Raw genomic sequence first — 21,243 nt, 5'->3', positions numbered from 1 at the left:
AAAAAAAAAAAGGAATGGGGACATGGAAATAGGAATTAATGAGATTGACTCTGGCTAGCTGTAAAATTGGTCTGCAGACTGACCCAATAAAGTTAAAAATGTTTTCTGGTAACATTAGGTAGTGAAGAAAGCATTAAACGAGGTGCCAGAAGACTTCTTTACTCTGCTTGCTCCTCCACAAGCTTTTTAAATTCAGATTCCAAGTGATTTGTTATTAAGCTTACAGCAACTTGGAGCTTCTTCGAAAAAACAGTGGTCTTCCCGTAAAGATGAAAAGATGCTGCTTATTAAAGTGTTAAAGACAAGCTACTGGCACATAGACCATTTCCTTATCATTGTATTTTTAAAAAAAAATGTTTATTTGTGTGTGAGAGAGAGAGAGAGTGCGTGCGCACACGCACAAGCAGGGGGAACAGCAGTCAGAGGGAGAAGCAGGCTCCCCGCTGAGCAAGGAGCCCGTCCTAGGATCTTGACCTGAGCTGACCACAGACACTTAACCGACTGAGCCACCCAGGCGGCCCTCCTTGTCGTTGTGTTGAGACTGGGAGAATGGTGCTGTGCTATAGGGATGAGCGCTGAAGGGGCTCTTACTGTGGGAACTACCGCAGTAGCTTCTCCCTTTTGCAGGAGGACGGGAAAGGGACGCAGTGGGGTGGAGGAGGGAAGAAAGATGGTATTCATAGAGCACTTGTTGGTAGAGCGCCTAATGGATGTGAAACCTCTCCAGATTAAAGCTGTCTGTTCTCCCCAAATTGATCTGCAGGTTTGATGCAATCCCTATCAAAATCCCAGCAAGGGTTTCTTTCTTCCTCTTTTTTCTCCAGTATTAGTGTTGGGCTAACCTCCCTTAACAGCTCTAGCTCCTGCTCTTCTGTGTGCAGCTGCGTTCAGGCCTCAGGCTACTGGCTTGTGCCTAAACAGCTGTACCTAGCTGCACATTAATAACATCTCATTTTCAACATTTATGACAGCTCATATAGGTTTTTTCGTTTAGAGGAGTAAAGATTTTTTTTTTTTTTTGAGGTAAAAGCAAGCTTACTCCAAAGTTTATATGGAAATACAGTGAACCTAGAGTAGCTAAAAAGGTTTTGGAAAAGGAGAATAAAGGAAGCAGAATAAATAACTACCTGATATTAAGACTTACTGTATTGCTACCTTGAGTAAGACATTGTGTACTTATGGAGGAATGAAAACCCTAGATCACCAGGTAGAAGAGAGAACCCAGGCAGAGACGAGTGCAAATACTCCCAACTTACTTTGACAAAGGTGCACAAGCAACTCAATGGAGGAAGGATAGCCTTCAGCAAATGGTGCTGAAATAATAGCCCAGAAAATAAACCTCCTTAAGCCTCACACAAATATAAAAAGTAATTCAAAATGTATCACGGGTTTAAATGTACAACATAGAAGTATAAAACTGTCAGAAGAAAACATCAGAGAGCAACTTCTGGACTTAGGGCTTAGTCTTCCTCTTTAGGAGTTCTTCGATAGGACACCAAAAATTAATGAAGTGGACTTTATCAAAATTAAAAACACATGCACTTCATAAGGCCCAGGTAGATGGACGAAAAGGCAAGCTACAGAATGGGAGAAAATATTTGCAAACTGTGTGTGTGACGAAGACCCTATATCTGGAATATATAAAGAACTCTTGACATAATCAAAAAAACCTCAAATAATCCAATTATGGGATGGACAAAAGATATGAAGAGACATTTTGCCCCAGAGGAGATGCAGGTGGCAACAAAACACATAAAAAGCTGTTCAACATCATTAGGCATTAGAAAAATTCAAACTAAAACTACAATGAGATATCAACGAGAAGATATCAGGACTGCTAAAATCACAAATAGTGATAATAGTAAGCCCCAGTGAGGATGTGGGGAAAGTAATCTCTAACACAATCCTGATAGGTATGTAAAATGATTCAGCTGCTCTGGAAACAGTTTGAGAGTTAAAAAAAAAAAAAAAAAGTCACATGCACTTACCATGGGACCCAGCAATTACATTTGTAGACATTTATCCCAGAAAAATTAAAACTTATATTCACAGAAAAACCTGTACCTGGGTGTTTGTAGCAGCTTTCTTTGTAATAACAAAATAGAAGCAGCCCGCAAGTCCTTCAGTGGGCAGCGGGTTGTACACCTCTGCTCTGCCTTCTGTCTGCATGCAAGGGATTGCTACTGGCAGGAGAAAGGGAATGTGGTACTAATAACACAGGGCAGCCTGGGTGGACCTGAAGGGCATTACGCCGAGTGACAAGAATTAAATCTCAAAATTTATGTACTATATGATTCCACTTACCTAACATTCTTGGAATACTGGAACTACAGAGAGAGAAGGCAGATGACCGGTCCCCAGAAGACAAGGTCGGGGGCAGGGTGGAGAGTGAGGCAGTGTGAGGGAGTACTTGGTGGTGATGGAACAGTTGTGTATCTTGAATGTTGTGGTAGTTACATGAATCGACAGACGGGAGAAGATTGCATGGAACTACGCACATGTGCACGTGCAGATTAAAAAAGGATACAAACCGAGAAGGTCTGTGATCTAAATTAACGTATCCGTGTCAGTTTCCTGGTTTTATGGTCCTGTTGTGGCTGTAGTATGTTGTTACCAGGGGAGAAGCTGGGTAGAATGGACTCAATGCACTACTTATGCAGTTTCCTTGGAGTCTGTAATCATTTCAAGATGAAAAAGTTTTAAGGAAAAAATAACCTCTATTACTTCCTTTTCTAAAGTGTGAAAACCAAGCCTCAGAAACATCTCTCCATTATGTCACACCTGCAATTGGTGTAAATTTTGGTGAATTCCTCCAGATTGCCCAGTTTGCTTAGGGTCCTGGCCTGCCAGGAAGTGATTTTTTTTTTTTAAGATTTTATTTATTTATTTGACAGAGAGACAGCCCCGAGAGAGGGAACACAAGCAGGGGGAGTGGGCGAGGAAGAAGCAGGCTCCCAGCCGATGAGCCTGATGCGGGGCTCGATCCCAGAACACCGGGATCACGCCCTGAGCGGAAGGCAGATGCTTAACGACCGAGCCACCCAGGTGCCCCAGGAAGTGATTTTTCTTACTGTCTGTAAGGCTGGGACCTGTAATGTGGGTACTTGGGTGTCATTGGCAGATAGATGACATGGAAATCACAAGGCAAGCTGAGCCCACTTAGTGAAACAGTCAGTACTGAAGAGCATCCAGGACTGAGCCCTGGGAAACTTCAGGACTTCGAGATTGTTAATGCTTTTAACAAAATGGTGGTTTTTGGCGGTCACTAAATACCTTATTTTCGATCTGTCACCTAAGATTTGAGACTTGCCATAGATGCACTTTGATTTTCAACTTAAAGTCTGAATGCCAACGTTTCCATTTTTGATTTGCTGAATAAGCAGTTTGCATTTTAAGAGTGTGTGCTTTCTTTTCAATCATTTATTTGCTTAAATGCTAAATTTGTGAAAGAGTTTATTTCTTACAACCAGTATCATGTGGCATATGTCTGACTCCGGTTGATTAAAGTACATGCCAAATGTTGGGTTATAGTAAAGCAAGCTCTTATTATAGTTTGAAAAACCCCAACTTATTTCTAAGTATGTTAATTAAACTCAGCAATAGGCTTGGTGTTCAAATTGTCGGCTACAACTTTAGGCATGCTAATAATTATGAAAGACACAAAATCCTACTAGAACAACAACAAAATAAGCTTGATCTAGTTAGAATGTTGTGTTTGATTATCCTGTGGTGTAGTTTTAGATGACAAAAGTGGAAAGATGAGAACGTTTGTGGTGTGTTTAAAGAATACGTAGATAATCAGAATGTTGATTTAACAGCATTATTTAGATGTAATTCACCTACCACACAATTCAGTTAAAATGTACCGTGGTTAGTGTATCCACAGATGTGTTCAGCCATCACTTCAGTCCATTTTAAATGATTTTCATTACTTCAAACAGAAACCCTGTCCCCATAAGCTCTCACCTCCCTATTCCCTTATTTCCCTAGCCCTAAGGAACCATTAATCTGTTTGTCTCTATAGATTTGTCTATTCTGGACATTTAATATAAATGAAATACAACGGGTGTCTTTCGACTGGCTTCTTTCCCTTAGCATGTTGTTTTCAAGGTGCAGTCATGTCATACAGTATACTAGAGTGTACATCTCAGCTTAAACAGGTTGACTGCCTGGTAAAACTAAAATGCCAGCATTTTCCAGAGATTTTTGACAGAATCTATAGTGTACCATGGGATCACAATGTACACAGTACAATCCAAAATTACTCAGTCTATCAGGAAATTATGATTGAGTCTCAAGAGAGAAAAGTGGACTGATAGCTCAAGATGACCGAGGTCAGATGACCTAGGTTTGAATTATAAGAATTATCAGATAAAACCTTTAAAAAAGTACTTATTTTAAGCATACTTCATGAAGTAAAGGAAAACACATTTAAAATGAATGAGATAATAGAAAATCTCAGTAGTGAAATAGAAAAAAAAAGAACCAAATGAAAACCTCAGAATAGAAAAATACTGTATCTCAAATAAAAATTCACTGAATCGCTTCAGTATCAGAAAGGAGACTCATAAGAGAAAGTCAGTGAAATTGAATATAGACAAATAAAAATTATTCTATGCAAACTAGACATGGAAAGATCGAAAGAATGAACAGATAAGGGATGAAGAGAGATAACAAGTACCGGGAGCCCCAGAAAGACAGAATGGGGCAGAAAAAATAATGGCTGAAGATGTCCCAAGTTTGGAGAAACAGGAATTTAGAGAATCAACAATCACAGCAAGTCAAAACAATATAAATTCCAAGATGATCACACTCAGCACCTCCAAATCAAAGTGTGGAATACAAAGGTCATGAAAAGTCTTGAAAACATCTGGAGGAAAAATAACATTTTGCATACCGGGGAAAACAATCTGAGAGATCTCAGATTTCTCATCAGGACCGCAGGGGCTAAAAGATAATTTAACAAAATGTTTACAACACTGGAAGGAAGAACTCTATCAACCTAGAATTTTGTTTCCAATGAAAATTTCCTTCAGGAATGAAATTAAAGAGAATATTTTTAGATGCATTAAACCCAAGAGAATTTATTGCTCAAGACCTTCCTTACCAGAAATGCTAATGACACATTTCAGAATGAAGGAAATGTTAGCAGAAGGAAACGTGGGTCTTCAAGAAAGAAGAGAGTACAATAAATGGTAAAAAAAAAAAAAATCTCAGTGTATATAAAACACTTTTTTCCCTCTTAAATTCTTTATTTTTTTAAAGATTAAAAATATCTTTTTATTTGTTTTTAAGCAATCTGTACCCATTGTGGGGCTTGAACTCACAACCCCGAGATGAAAAGTTTGACGCTTCACAGACAGAGCCAGCCAGGTCGCCCCTCTCTGGGGTTCTTTAAAACACTTGACTGTTTGAAGAAATTTGTTTTGGTAGATACTCAGTGAACAAATATGTAATATGTATGACAACTATAACATAATGAATAGAGATAGGGCATAAGCAAATTCTAGTATAACTACAGACCTTTAAAATTTTTTTTTTTTTTGAAAAAAGGAAAAAATCCTGTGGAGACAAAAAGAATAAGTGACTTCTAAGGGAAAGAAAATGAGTTTATTATCAGAAAATTCAACAACAAAGGTTTATGACAGAAAAAAAAATGCATTAAATATTTATGAAACCCCAGGAAAGAGAACACAAACGCAGTCACCTTCAGGTATAAAGAACACTCACAAACATCGTCAACTTGCAGGAGCCTGGGGAATGTTGATCCCATGAATTCTTCCTGAAGAATCTAGTAATCTGCCAGAGAATGAGCTACAGACAACCAAAATGACCAGGGAGACATCAGCTTAAGGACTGGAGTTGCTCATTCAGTAGTTGTAGAACTGAAACAGAAAACAAGAGGAAGCGGAAACAGCATTTACGGCTGTATGCTCTAGGAATGAACGTAGGGTGCAATCATAAAAGTAGGTGGTGAAAATTGGGAGAATTTATACACATTTTTTTCAAACTGTTTTCAGTCATCAAATTTTTGGTGCTGGTATAAATAATGTTATTTTGAGATTGTTGTGTATAAATGTGAAATAAAGCAAACGCATGATTATGGAGTACACCAATTCTCTTATTCCCCGTGCCCTTAAGAATCAGGCGTGTTGGTGCAGAAAGGAGGAGACACTGATAGAAGATAGAAGAGGACAGTTATAAACTCTGTAGTTCTGACTTGGAATTGGAAGTATCAGAATGAGCTTCTGAGGTTTCTATAACTTGCAAGAAGGACTCCCAGAATTCCCTGAAAACTTCTCTGCTTACAGTTTATGACGTGGAGAGGATACAGATTAAACTCAGCCAAGAGAAGAAACGCTTAGGGCAGAGTTCAGGAGAGCTTCTGTCCTCCTCTCCCTGTGCAGCTGGGACAGTTGCACTTTGCTGCCATTTGTGTGTGACAGTGTAAGCTCACCTGAGCATTTGGTTTCACAGTTTTTTAGGGGGTGGGGCTCAATCGTGTACTGCCTCCACGATTGACCTTTCCCTGAGATTGGGAAGATACCATTAGTTTCCAGTCCCTTCTGGAGGCAAAATTGATAACATATGGCCAAAATAAATTATATCGTAAATTATATTGTTAGACTGTCTGGTGGCCAAAGTCTCCAGGCAAAAGATACAAGTATCAGGAATGATATTCCAGTGGCGAAGAGATCACCTCCCAGTAGCTGAAGCAAAGGCCAGACCTTTCATTGGGTAAGATTAATTCTTCACGATACAGGCCACCCCCTGACTTTAACCCAAAGCTCTCCTATTGCAAATGATCGTATTTGTTTGAGCGTCTACGTTTAGTGTAGCATTTATATTATGGACACAGCAATAGTGTGAATATATTCATCATTTAACCAGTAACCCATCCAATAAGGTCATTATATGCATTTTCATATTTTTATACGAATTAATTACCTGTTTCCCCCTTTAATCTGTTTCTGCCCTACGATAAACTTGCAGAACTCTTTAGCATAGAGACTAGCCCATAGTTAGCTAAATCTATTTCTTTCACAGGCTGGTCATTTTATTAGATCCTGAGGAAGCTTTAATCAAATCTCCTAATACATTTAATTATCAGTATCAGTGTTATCGTAGGACCCGTTTACATAGCGGGGCTGAATCTCAACAAGCCAGGCCAGTGTCACACCATATTGCATGGCAGTAACTTGAGAAAGAAGAGCCGAAAGATACCAGCATATTACCAGTGTCCACTGAGCCATTAACCTCTAGTCCATCATCATGTCACGTGACTAAATGTCTCCCAGAACAATGCCACCCAGCTTTGCAGGCTTCCATTTGACTGTGTCAGGTTCCAGAAGCAGAAATGTCTCGGCTACATATGGCTTCAGCCCTTCAGGCATTTGGTGTCATTCACCTAAGAGACAATTAACATCTTTTGCTCTGAGCCCTCTCACAGAACATCCGTGTCATGTTGGATTTCCCTCATTCCGTAACTCATTTATTCATCCTTTAGCCCTAGTTATTATTCCTCCTTCTCTTCATTTATCATTTATCATTTATTTTTGCCCACACTTTTCCACCTTTGGAAGGGATGATCGGTTTGACCACTGTGCTGGTCCAAATTGCCAACAGCAGTGTTCGTCTTGCAAATGCCTCCCTCTCAATGCCTCCATTCATTGTAGGGTTATAAAGATACAGAATTAGTGGGCTGTCTCAACCACCAGGCAGTCCATCAATATGCCCTGCCAACCTTGGTTTTGCCAGATGGGATGAAAGTGTGACTCATCCATTTTGGACCTTAAGAATTCTGACATTAGGGTTTTTTTTTGTTTGTCTGTTTTTGTTTTTTGTTTTGTTTTGTTTTTAAGATTTTATTTATTTGAGAGAGAGGAAGGGAGAGAACAGGTAGGGGGAGGGGCAGAGGGAGAAGCAGACTCCCTGCTAAGCAGGGAGCCTGACACAGGACTCGATCTCAGGACTCTGGGATCATGACCTGAGCTGAAGGCAGATGTTTAACTGACTAAGCCACCCAGGTGCCCTGACATTAGGGCTTAAAGGCATAGGTGGAGTTTCTTGCTTAGGAGTCATCCTTGCTGGAATTAGAGGGTATTATGCTAAGCGAAAAAAGTCAGATAAAGACAATTACCATATGACCTCACTCATATGTGGAATTTTTTTTTAAAGATTTTATTTTATTTATGTGACAGAGAGACAGCCAGCGAGAGAGGGAACACAGCAGGGGAGAGGGAGAGGAAAAAGCAGGCTCCCAGCCGAGGAGCCTGATGTGGGACTCGATCCTGGAACGCCGGGATCACGCCCTGAGCCGAAGGCAGACGCTTAACGACTGAGCTACCCAGGCGCCCCTGGAATTTAAGAAACAAAACAGAGGATCATAGGGGAAGGGAGGGAAAAATTAAAAACAAAATCAGAGAGGGAGACAAACCATAAGAGACTCTTAATCATAGGAAATAAACTGAAGGCTGCTGGAGGGATGGGGGTGATGGGGTAACTGGGTGATGGGCATTAAGGAGGGCACTTGACGTAATGAGTGCTGGGTGTTACGTAAGACGGATCAATCACTGATCTCTACCTCTGACACGAATAATACATTATATGTTAATTAATTGAATTTAAATTAATAAAAGGAATCCTCCTTGCTTCTGGCACCTGCAGGTCCAGCCCTGGTGCTGGGACCCTGAATTAGGTAGGAAGGGTGAGGAGAGGAGAGAGGTATGTTGTTGTGTGAGCATCCTCCCTCGCTTCCTCTTTCCCCAGGAAAGTGGGATATACAAATTCATACTTGTTATATCGAGCTAGTCCTGATTCAGAGATCCCCTTTATCACTATTATTGTGTTTGGTTTTTGCCTTGAAATTTACATTGCGTGGTAAAATACAGGTACACCAGGCTTTTAATAATGGTATTCACATCCCTCTGATTTTCTTTCGTCTTATTTTTATTCTTTTCATTATGAGCATCTCTTATGTGTGCAGCAATTAGTTGTTTTTACTTGCTGATCTAAAAAAAAAAAAATCTCTGTCACTGAAAACACTGCACAGAAAATAGAAAGTACTAAATAAGGTGTGTTATTTTTATCAGGACAATATAGAGATTTAAAGAAGTCCTATTAGGAACAGAACTGTAAGTATGTTGTAGATTTAAAAAAAGTAACAATACCGTGAGCAACTGTACTCCAGTAAATTTGAAAATGTGGATGAAATGTGAAAGCCATTTGAAAACCATAAGCCACTGTAATGTACTCAAGAAGAAATAGAGGGGCGCCTGGGTGGCACAGCGGTTAAGCGTCTGCCTTCGGCTCAGGGCGTGATCCCGGCGTTGTGGGATCGAGCCCCACATCAGGCTCCTCTGCTATGAGCCTGCTTCTTCCTCTCCCACTCCCCCTGCTTGTGTTCCCTCTCTCGCTAGCTGTGTCTATCTCTGTCGAATAAATAAATAAAATCTTTAAAAAAAAAAAAAAAGAAGAAGAAATAGAAATCATCTGAATAACCTAAGAACATTTAAAGAAAGCAAGTCTGTAATGGGACGTTCTCCTTCCATAAGACTTCAGTCTCATGTATCTTCAGGCATTGTACCTTTCCCCCCTTTATTTTTGACATTGAAGTACAGATGATAAAATACACAAGCACTAAATGTGCTGGGATGAGTTTTGACGATGGAGATACCTGTGTAGCCATCATTGCTATCAAGATGTAGAATGTTTTCATCACCCTGAAAGTTGCCTTGTGCTCTTTCCCAGTTAACTGTTTCTCCAGCTACCAGTTGTTCTGGTTTCTGCCCCCATAACTTAGTTTTACCTGTTCTGGAGTTTCTTATAAATAGAATTATACATCATGTATTCTTTTCTGTCTGATGTGTTTTTATCAACATATAGATTTTTGAGATTCATTCAGTTTGATGTATATGACCATAGATTTTTCTTTATTGATGTAACTTCTGTCGTATAAATACATGACAGTTTATCCACCTACCTATTGATGGCCATCTGAGTTTTTCCCCCCAGTTTTGAGCTATTACAGTATAGCTGCTGTGAACATTGTTTTACTCCACGTGGTTTTATGGATGAAGAGGTTCTCTTTTACCTTTAAGAAAGCAATAATTGAATCTTCTATAGATTGTTTCAGAAAATTTGAGTTTTTGAAAAGCCATTTACTTCACTTTATGAAGATAGTTAAACCTTGATAACAAACTTCAGGATAATATGAGAGTGTTAATATAGAGCAGTATCACTTAAGAATATAAAAGCGCAAAAGTCCTAAAGAGAAAATTGAATCAAATTTAGCAGTGTAGATGTTACATTTATCAATGCTAATAAGACAGACTTATTTTTCAATTTAATGTCTCTGAAATTGGGATGCTTTTTAAAATAAATGGCTTCTTTTTTAAAATAATTTTTTATTATGTTATGTTTGTCACCATACAGTATATCCTTAGTTTTTGATGTAGTGTTCCATGATTCATTATTTGTGTATAACACCCAGTGCACCGCAACACGTGCTCTCCTTAATACCCATCACCGGCCTATCCCAGCCCCCCACCCCCCCTGAAGCCCTCAGCTTGTTTTCCAGAGTCCATAGTCTGTCATGGTTCATTCCCCCTTCTGTTTACTCCCCCTTCATTCTTCCCTTCCTTCTCCTACTGATCTTCCTGCTATTTCTTATGTTCCATAAATGAGTGAAACCGTATGATAATTGTCTTTCTCTGCTTGACTTATTTCACTTAGCATAATCTCCTCCAGTCCCGTCCATGTTGCTGCAAATGTTGGGTAATCGTTCTTTCTGATGGCTGAGCAGTATTCCATTGTATATATGGACCACATCTTCTTAATCCAGTTCATCTGTTGAAGGGCATCTTGGCTCCTTGCACAATTTAGCTATTGTGGACAATGCTGCTATGAACATTGGGGTGCATATGGCCCTTCTCTTCACTACATCTTATAGTCATGTGTTCTCTCCTTTAGTGCACATGACATAGTGGTGCATCTTTACAATCAGTGGAACTTTAGACTCCATGATTCATGGTACATTAAAAAAAAAAATAACGGTCATGTGGGTTTCATCCCAACATGCAAGGGAGTTTCAACATTAGAGCATCTATTAGTGTAATAATATTGTGTGAATAAATTGAAGGAGGAAAACCATAAAATCTCCATATAAAAGTAATAAAATTGAATATCCATTCCTGATACTTTTAGCAAGTTAGGAGTTGAAGATAATTCTCATAACCTGGTACTGAATTTCTATTGAAAATCTAAACCAAGGAGTGTACTTAACAGCAAAACATTAGAAACATTCCCGCTAAAATTGAAAGCAAAATGAGAATGCTTCTTTGAAGAAAATCCCATTCACAAGAGCAACAAAACTGTAAGGTACCAAAAACTATAGATAATAAAAGATAGATATATACACTAAATATATAGATACATAGTTAATAAAAGATAATAGCTATGTAGATAATAAAAGCTCTGCAGAAAACATTCAGTATTATTGAAAGACATAAAAGAATACTCGTAAGTAAGATACACTGTATACATGGATGGGAAGAGTCTCTTACAAAAGCATCAATTCTTTTAGATTAATATGTAAAGTCATTGTGATTCCCATCAAAATCTCAGTGTGTTCTGTGGAACATATTAAGTTAATCCTAGCATTCATCTAGAAGAGCCATGACGTTTTAAAAACCCAGTCAGTGGGTGTAGAGAGGTCATTACAGAGCTTTCATAATTAAGATGGTGTGACGTTGGTCCAGGTATAGGCGTATACATAGGATAATCATGTATCTCAGTTTGCCTAGATCAGTTCCAGATTATGCTTGTTGTTCTAGTGATTATTAATAGGCTTCCTTTTGCCCTCAAGACTGTTAAGGGAAACTGCTTTAGGAAGCTCTGAAACAGACTCATTTGATTTGCAGCCTAAGTGGTGGTAGAAATCATTGGTGAAAGGATGTCATTCAGTCAGTGGTGTTGGGACAGAAAGAAATGGGATGGGCCTTTATCTTACACTACATGCAGACATTTATTCCAGGGAGACTAAAGACTTGACATGAAAAGTAAAACTTTAGAACTTATAAGGGAAAATATAGGACATTATCTGTGTGACCTCTGGGAGAAGGTAAGGGAAATTTCCTGGGACACAAACCACAAATATGAGAGTAGAATTGTGGTTGCCAAGGGCTGGGGAGATGAGAGGTTGGTCTAAGGGTGCAAACTTCCAGTTATAAGATGGATAAGGTCTTGGGGCACCTGGGTGGCTCAGTCAGTTAAGCGTCTGACTCTTTATTTCGGCTCAGGTCATGATCTCAGGGTCGTGGGTTCGAGCCATGTGTTGGGCTCCTCACTCAGTGGGGAATCTGTTCGGAGATTATCTCTCCCTCTCCCTCTGCCCCTTCCACTCCCCCCCTCAATAAATAAATCTGAAAAAAAAAAAGATGAATAAGTTCTGAGAAGCTAATATATAATGTGACTATAGTTGATAAAACTGTTGTATAACTGAACTTTTCTAAGAGTGGAAATTAAGTGTTTTACTGAAAAACACCACCCAAAACAAAAGAACACGTGACGCATGTGTTAACTCAACAGTGAGAATCCCTTCGTGTGTGTGTGTGTGTGTGTGTGTGTATCAAATCATCATGTCACATACTCTGAATATATGACAATTTTGTCAGTTATATCTCAGTAAAGCTGGAAATAGCAAAAAAGACAAATTATAAATTATAAGACTACATTGACACTAAGTAATTTAACGAATAAGGCATTATAAACAATGTGGGACGACAAGCCCACATGTTGAGAGAAGAGATTTGTAACACATGTAAACTAAGCTTGAGTAAACAGAATTCCTGAATATTAACCAAAACCCCAAAACAAACAGCACACACACAGTATAAGAAAATGACAAAGGATATTAACTGACATTTTACAGAAGAGGAATCTGAGATGACTAGTGATAATTTAAAAAAAGATTCTTACCCGTAGCGGTACTCCTGCTTGTAAAGTCGAAGACGCACGTGTCTCTCATCATAGCAATTCCACTTCTGGATAGGTGGCCTGGAGAAACGTTCATAGGTGAGCACCGGGCGACATTGGTAAAAATACTCATTTCAGAATTTTGTGTGATAACAAAATAATCTACAACAATCTAAAATTGTTGGCAACTAAACTCTACAATCAGGAGAACTGATAAATTTGGTCTATGAAAGTATTCCATATAGCAGTTAAAACCAACAAACTAGAACAATGTGTATCAACGTGGGTAACATGTTTTAGCAACAGTATTAGGATAAAACCACATTTCAAAGGCTACACATGCCTTGGCATCAAAGTGTTAGAAATTTTAAAGACATTCAGAAAAATACATAGTCTTATGGCTATATATATGTACTAATAACATAAAATATGTGTGGATACAGTAAATGCCAGGGTAGTGGTTGCTAACCTGTGGGGAGTAGATAAAGGAGATAGTATGGAAGGGCAAAGGGATACGTCATTCCATCCTGTTAAATATTTTCCATTTCATTATTTATTATTTGTTATAAATATAATTTGCCTAACTGTTTTAATATTTCCTATTTTTAAAATAGCCTAAAATATTGATGTTTATGACTCCTTTCACTGTTTTCCTGTTCTGTAATTCCTTTAGTCTTTAAAATCTGAGAAATAGTCCAGTAGCAGTACGTGTAATGAATATACAGCTTAATATTTTTAAAAATAATAAAATACATTTTTTATACTCATCTAAAAATGGTTTAGGTAATTTCTTAGGTTCCTTCCAGCACTAAAGTATACTTCTTTGATGTTTCCAAACAACAGAAAAATCCTTTTTTAAAAATTACACCATTCTGACAGTGGGATAAATTCAAACATGGAGTGTAATGAAGCCAATTTCCTATAAAAGTTGTTGTTTTCAGTCCATCTGTCTGCTGGTCTCTGTTAAGCAGTCATCTATCATCTTTAAAAGGTGTCACCAAACTTTTTCTGTAAAGGGTCAAATAGGAAATATTTTAGGCTTTGAACAGGCTATGCTGTCTATAGTCAGAACTACTCAACTCTGCTGTTGTAGTGGGAAAGCTGCCATAGATAATACTTTTGTAAGTAAATGAATGTGACTTTATTTACAATAAAATTTTATTTACAAAAATGGGCAGTAGACTGGATTTGGCCTCTAGGTCAGCATTTGCCAACTCATGATGTTCAACACACAGGAATTACTTCAATAATATTTCCTCTTACTGCAGATGGGAAAATGGAGGCATAGAGACCTTAAGTGGTATCATTCAGGTTAAATTAAAGGACCCTTACCGAAGGAGACATACATACAGAAATGTTGCCACGGTCAATGTCAAAGAGATTACTGCCTGTGTTTTCTTTTGGTTTTATGGTTTCAGGTCTCACATTTAGGTCTTTAATCCATTTTGAGTTTATTTTTGTGTGTGGTATAAGAAGGTGGTCCAATTTCATTCTTTTGTATGTAGTTGTCCAGTTTTCGTAATGCCATTTATTGAAAAGACTGTCTTTTCCCCACTGTATATTCTTGCCTCCTTTGTCATAGATTAATTGGCCATATAAGCTTGGGTTTATTTCTGGGCTCCCTGTTCTGTTCCACTGATATATTTTTGTGTCAGTACCATACTGTTCTGATTACTACAACTTTGTAGTATACCTTGAAATCTAGGATTGTGATACCTTTAGCTTTGTTATAAATGTGTCTCCTCAAGCAAGGGAAACAAAAGCAAGAATAAACTATTGGGACTACATCAAAAGAAAAAGCTTTTGCACAGCAAAGGAAACCATCAACAAGATGAAAAGTCAACCTATTAAATGGGAGAAGATATTTGTAAATGATATATCTAGTAAGGGGCTAATATCCAAAATATATGAGGAACTCAAACAACATAATAACAGAAAAACAAGCACTCCAATAAAAAAAAGAAAATGGGCGTAAGAACTAAATAGACTTTTTTCAGAAGATCGAGCCCCGTGTTGGGCTCTGTGCTGAGTGCGGAGCCAACGGGTACATGAAAAGATACTCAGCATCACTCATCATCAGGGAAATGCGAATCAAAACCACAAGGAGATGTTACCTCATACCTGTCAGGTCGGCTAGGATCAAAAAAGACAAGAAATAACAGGTGTTGGTGAGGGTGTGCAGAAAAAGAAACGCTTGTGCACTATTGGTGGGATTGTAAATTGGTGCAGCCACTGTGGAAAACATCATGGAGTTTCCTCAAAAAAATTAAAACTAGAGATACCATATGATCCAGTAATTCCATTCCTGGGTATTTACCCAAAGAAAACAAAAACACTAATTTGAGAAGCTATATGCACCCTTATGTTTATTGCAGCATTATTTATAATAGCCAAGATATGGAAGCAGCCAAAGTATCCATTGATAGATGAATGGACAAAGGAGATATAGGGTGTGTGTACATACATACATATATATATGTATGTGTGTGTGTGTGTGTGTGTGTATATATATATGAAATATATGAGGTGGAATATTAACCATAAAAAGAATATAATTTTGCCATTTATGATAGCATGGATGTACCTGGAGAGTATTATGCTAAATGCAGTAAGTCAGAGAATGTGATTTTCATTTATACATAGGTCTATAAAAGCAAAACTAATGAAAAAGTGAAGAAAGAAACGAAAACTTAAATACAGAGGACATACTGATGGTTGTCAGAGGCGAGGTGGGTCGGGGGATGAATGAAAGAGATAAATGGGATTAAGAGGTATAAACTTCCAGTTACAAAATTAGTAAGTCAAGGAAAGAGATTGGAAAAAAAAAAAAGGTGACCCTAACCACATGGTAATAGAATTCTTTTTGCATGTATGAAGTTCATAGATGATTTTTTTCCCTTCTTCTACATGTAGAATATGTTGAAAGGGTCTCATCTCTTAATTTTTCAGAATTAATCTTTAGGTTGTGACTAGGAAACACGTTGCTGGGTCTTTACAGGAATTGTTTTAGGTATTTTGTCAAGGTTTGCAACCCTTATTCCTTATTCAAATATAGAAACAAATACAAAAGCTGGTGTGATTTAATTTGTTGTTAATTACATTTGGATATCTTAAAAGCATTTGACTTAGCAGCTATAAATAGTTTTATATAACATAAATTACTACTAAGCAGTTGTATTTCAAAATAAGCTTTCTGAAGAAATTTCTTTGCAATTACTTTGACCTAAAGCAATTGAAAATTTATTTATATTTATGTTCAAGGTTTCTCCAGTTTCATGGCTAGATAGTATGTTTTGTATATAAATAATTGTGGCTCTTCTGTGTATACGGAAAGTAGGCCTACCATGGTCATATTGCAATCTGCAAATCTAAATTAATCTAAATCAATTAACCTGAATGAAAACTCCCAGAAAGGGGTGCCTGGGTGGCTCAGTCAGCAAAGTGTCTGACTCTTATTTCAGCTTAGATCATAATCTCAGGGTTGTGAAATTGAGCCCCGTGTTGGGCTCTGTGCTGAGTGTGGAGCCTGCTTAAGATTCTTTTTCCCCCTTTCCCTATACTCCATCCCTGCTCACTTGCCCTCTCTCTCTCTTTAAAAAAAAAACAACAACAAAAAAAACCCCAAAAGACAAAAAACTGCCAAAAAGCTTTTTATCTCCAGAACACTGAAAGTGCTTGTGTATAAGAAAGTTTTCATATGAATCAGAGTCAGGATTTGAGCCCATAAAGTGGTCAAATAGGTGTTCTCAGAGTATTATTTTTAATAGAAGCTGAGATTTTCAGACAAATTTTTATCTTACCAAGTAAATGGTTATATTTATTTTTCCCAACTAAAAATTGAATTTGTCTGTCTTTTTCAGGGACATCAAACCTGACAATATATTGATGGATATGAATGGACATATTCGATTAGCAGATTTTGGTTCTTGTCTGAAGCTGATGGAAGATGGAACGGTAAATAAAGATAAATCTCAAGTCATTTTATCTACAGATATCTCCCTTATTACTTGTCCTGTTTATCTGTTTTAGAAACCATCTATTTATATTATCTGAGTATCCATACATCCATCCATTTGTCTTTCTATGCTCCACATTTTCCCACAAGGGCATTAGTGATACTTCTTCATAGTAGGATTTGTTTACAAAGTCCAATGTCATTTTTAACTGCTTATATTAATGATGTTAAGATTGATACAGTGTGTCTTTTATGAGAACCTCATTTGGTTTTTTTCTTTAGCTGAACTGTTTATTATTGTACTTGAAATATTTTCACAATTTTAGAGAGGTGAATAAAATAAGTCCCACATGGAAGAAGAAAATGTGACTCCTTCTTCACCTTTATTTTATTATTTTTTTTATCTTTCTTTCCTAGTTGTCTAGATTTTTTGAGGGACAATATCCAGCAAATGAACGCTTTCATCAGACCATCCTCTGTGTGGATTTAGTTTCACATTCCCATTTGGTTTACTTCTACTAACCCTAGGTCCCACATATAAACTTAAAAGTTTATATGCCCCAATTTTATTCCCTGTTTTGTTTTGTTTTGTTTTGTTTGTTTGTACTTCAGTTTCCTATCTGTATAGCAGAGGTACAAGTATATGTAATTTCACTTGGCAGAAACTATTTTGGAGAGCAGTTTAGTTTAATATATTCCAAAGGCCATGAAAATGTCATACTATTTTGGACCAGTAATTTGACTTGTGAAAAATTATCCTAAAGAGATAAACTTAAAAAAAAAAAAAAAGAAAGATTATATGACTTCTGCCTCTGGCCACGATGAAAGGAGTAATTGGTACCAAATTGTCCTCTCACTATAAAAAAATGTAAAATTGTACATAATATTTGGGACAACTATTTTCAGGTAGTGGACAGCAAGCAGCATAAGACTGTTATCTTTGAGAGAAATGAATTCATGAGGTGTACCTTACAGTTTCCCAGGTTGGGGACAGTTTGTAGGCGCTGATGCAGAAACCTAGAGTTAGAGCTGAGGGTAGCAGCAGTCCTACTGAGCTGAGGAGGAAGACATCAGAGGTGAGTTAGTTGAGTTAGTTTGCAGTGCTTAATATTGGAGAGGAGGGAGTTGTTCAGAGAGAGGACCTAAAGTATCCCAATGCGGCTATCTCCTGAAGGTTGGGCTTATGCAGTATAAGACAGAAGAGGTACCAAAAACAGATGCTGTGCATCTTAAAATTGAACAGGTTACTGGAGATCAAGCAGTGCTGGAGAAGAGACAGTACATGGGGACAATGGAATTTTGGCTCCAGGAGCTCTTTAACACCTTTATAACATATAAAACTTACTCCAAATCTGTCTAACAGTCTAAATCCGAGTCCTGATAAAATTCATTGAATTTGAGGGTGGTCCTCCAAGTCAAGGGGATTGAGATGAATTTTAGAGTTTCTACAAATCTGCCCCCAAAGATTGTAATTGTAAGCTTACCTTTGTTTGAGGAGATCAGGTTGTATTTTTTTTTAATCTGCTTCAATAGTAATTAACATCTTCAGTGGAAGATAACAGAGTCCATACTCTATAATATCTTTCTGTCAATGACTAACATTCAATCAGAAATCACTAGACCAAACAAAAGTGGGGATAGGATAGGGATTGTGATACTGACTTAAAAAAAAAAAGTAGTCAGTATGAACTTTGATAGCACAGATGTTGGACTTAGCAGACAGAAATGTAATGAAGCTATCATAAATGTGTTTTTTAAATATATCTAAAGAATCAAAATATAGTCTTAAAAATGTCTCAGATGAGGAATCTCATCAGGAAAAGAAATCAAATGGACCTTTTTAGAACTTGAAAGGTGTAGTAAAGAAATAAAAAACTCACAGGAGGAGGGTAATGGCAGATTAGAGATGAGAGAAGAAAGTGCTAGTGAGTTTGAGGACAGGTCAATAGTGATGATCCACTCTGAAGAACAGAAAGGAAAAGATTGAAGCAAGATAAATTCAGGCTCAGGGATCCACATGATCAGAATACCAGAAGGAGAAGAGAGTGAGACAGGAGCAGAAAGAATTTTTAGGATTGATGGCTCAAATTTACCAAATACGATGAAGAACACAAATGTAAGAATCTTAGTGTACCTCAAGGTTCAAAGGAACCACACCTGTCCAAAATTAAACTGAAAATTAAAGGTAAGGGGAAAAAAATGGAAAGCAGCCAGAATTAAAAACATGTTACATACTTTGGGACAATGGTAAGAATAACCATAGGTATCTCATCAGAAATAATATCTTTAAAGTGCTAAAAGAGAAAAAAATCTGTAAACCAAGGATTCTATGCTAAGCAAAAATATTCCTCAAAATGAAGGTGAATAAAAGACATTTTCAGTTAAATGAAAGAGATTAATCTCCAGCAGGCCTGGGTCCTAAAGAGTGTCCTTTAATTCAAAGGAAATTATACCATTTGGATACTTAGATTGATAGGATAAGGAATATCAGATATGATAAACAAGATCTGTAGGACAAAGAAAAAAATTCATCTTTTCTTCAAAATTTACATAAAAGCCATCTGATGAGTGTGAGAAGCGAGAATAATCACACCGTCATGTGGGATTATGATATTTGTAGAAATAAAAAATCTGAGGGCAGTAACACAATGTAGAGTATGTCTATGGAACTGCACTGCTCGAGGACCTCTGCGTCTCTGTGAAGCAAGAAGTGGCAGCCGATAATGGCAGGTATGACATGAGAAGGGAGAACTTGCTGAGTTGAGAAGATGCAGATTCAAGTCAGGGAAGCTGTGGCATCAGGAAGTTTTGGATCAGAATTCTGGAGAGCAGAGCACTACACTGAAGAAGAATTCCAGGGGAGGAGCTAGCGTTTCCTGAGTCCTGCAGGTCGTATGCCCCTTAGACTCAAAGCTGGGGCTCTTCTCCTGGAGTCTGATAGGCAGCCTTCTAAATCCCTGTGCATTCCAGAATGCAGTGAGGACTGTTTCTGTCTGTATGAGTTACCCACGATCATTTATTCTTTGAAACCCTGCTGTGTCTTCCTAGTTGTTCGTTCTTTTTTTTTTTTTTTTTTTAAAGATTTTTTTTTTTNTTATTCGACAGAGATAGAGACAGCCAGCGAGAGAGGGAACACAAGCAGGGGGAGTGGGAGAGGAAGAAGCAGGCTCATAGCAGAGGAGCCTGACGTGGGGCTCGATCCTATAACGCCGGGATCACGCCCTGAGCCGAAGGCAGACGCTTAACCGCTGTGCCACCCAGGCGCCCCTAGAAAATTATGAACAAGCCTTTTTACTTATTTCCATTTTTTTAAAAAAATCGAAGTGATCTGTATATATTTTAAGAAGACTTGTCATAATAACCGCATTCCTTTGTCCCATTCTTTCTGCCTCCAAATCTCTTTTGCTAGAGGTAGACACCTAGAGACTTCTGGCTGCTTGTTCTTTCGCTTCCTTTACGTACCTATTTCTTGTTACACTTGTGCTACTGTCTTTTGATTCTTTCGTTCTAGGTATTACCTGTTAATTTCCTACCATCTACACTTTCTATCTTCCCATACACTTTCTATCTTCCTAGTGTCAGTCTTTCCTTAAATCCTGCTCAATTCTTTATGATTCTATACAAATATTATTCATAGTTTTGCCATGCGGTTTATTTTAATTCATTTCTTTTCTTGAACATCTTTTTTGTTGTCCTTGGTGTAAGTGACCACTTTGCCTTGTTTTCTATATAACTCTCACCAGTTCATCCCCAAACTTTCCAACCCATAATTCCTTTCTCTCCCAGACACATTAAGTAACCTAGTGGTTCCCTTTTACCTTTTGGAGAGAGCTTCACTAGAGTCTTGCTTTCTCCCTTCTCATCCAGACTATTGTGCTGGCCTGTTGTAGCACTGTCAAGCCAGGACTACCCTACTCTTCATCGTGGGATTCACTGCACGGCAGTCTAGCAGGGGATCCTGTTTCCTGGGTCCATGTCTGGCATTCTCTTCATCTGATAGTAGCTCCCGAGAAGGGTTCTAATGGAAGTAAATATTTTATAATCTTGCACATGTGAAAAATGCCTTCACTGCTACCCTCATACTTGATTGATAATTTGGGCATAATATTATAGATTTGAAATAATTTTTCTTAGAATGTAGCAGGCATTGCATTATCTTCTAATTTACTGTTGAGACATCTGGTGCCATTTTAAATCTCAATTCTTCTGTTATAACCTTCCCGCCCCTTTTCTAGAAGCATTTAGGATATTCTGTTTTTTTCCCAGTGTTCTGAAATGTTATGATTATATAACTTTTGTATGGGTCATTTATC

At 37.8% G+C, this 21,243-nt stretch overlaps 1 protein-coding gene across 10 annotated transcripts in view; it reads left to right on the top strand.

Moving 5' to 3' along the window:
• Positions 1–21,243, top strand: part of CDC42BPA (CDC42 binding protein kinase alpha) — a 314,468-nt gene that overhangs the window by 130,702 nt on the left and 162,523 nt on the right. For all 10 annotated transcript variants that reach the window (XM_002925755.4, XM_034666613.1, XM_002925754.4 and 7 more), the window contains exon 6: positions 16,836–16,929. In XM_002925755.4, coding sequence (XP_002925801.1) covers positions 16,836–16,929 — 94 coding nt within the window. The remainder of the gene's footprint in view (positions 1–16,835; positions 16,930–21,243) is intronic.

The sequence above is a fragment of the Ailuropoda melanoleuca genome, chromosome 8 (genome assembly GCF_002007445.2).
Source record: "Ailuropoda melanoleuca isolate Jingjing chromosome 8, ASM200744v2, whole genome shotgun sequence".
NCBI classification, from domain to species: Eukaryota; Metazoa; Chordata; class Mammalia; order Carnivora; family Ursidae; genus Ailuropoda; species Ailuropoda melanoleuca.
The sequence above is the reverse complement of the archived record's forward strand: the minus strand, read 5'-3'. Positions and strand labels throughout refer to the sequence as shown.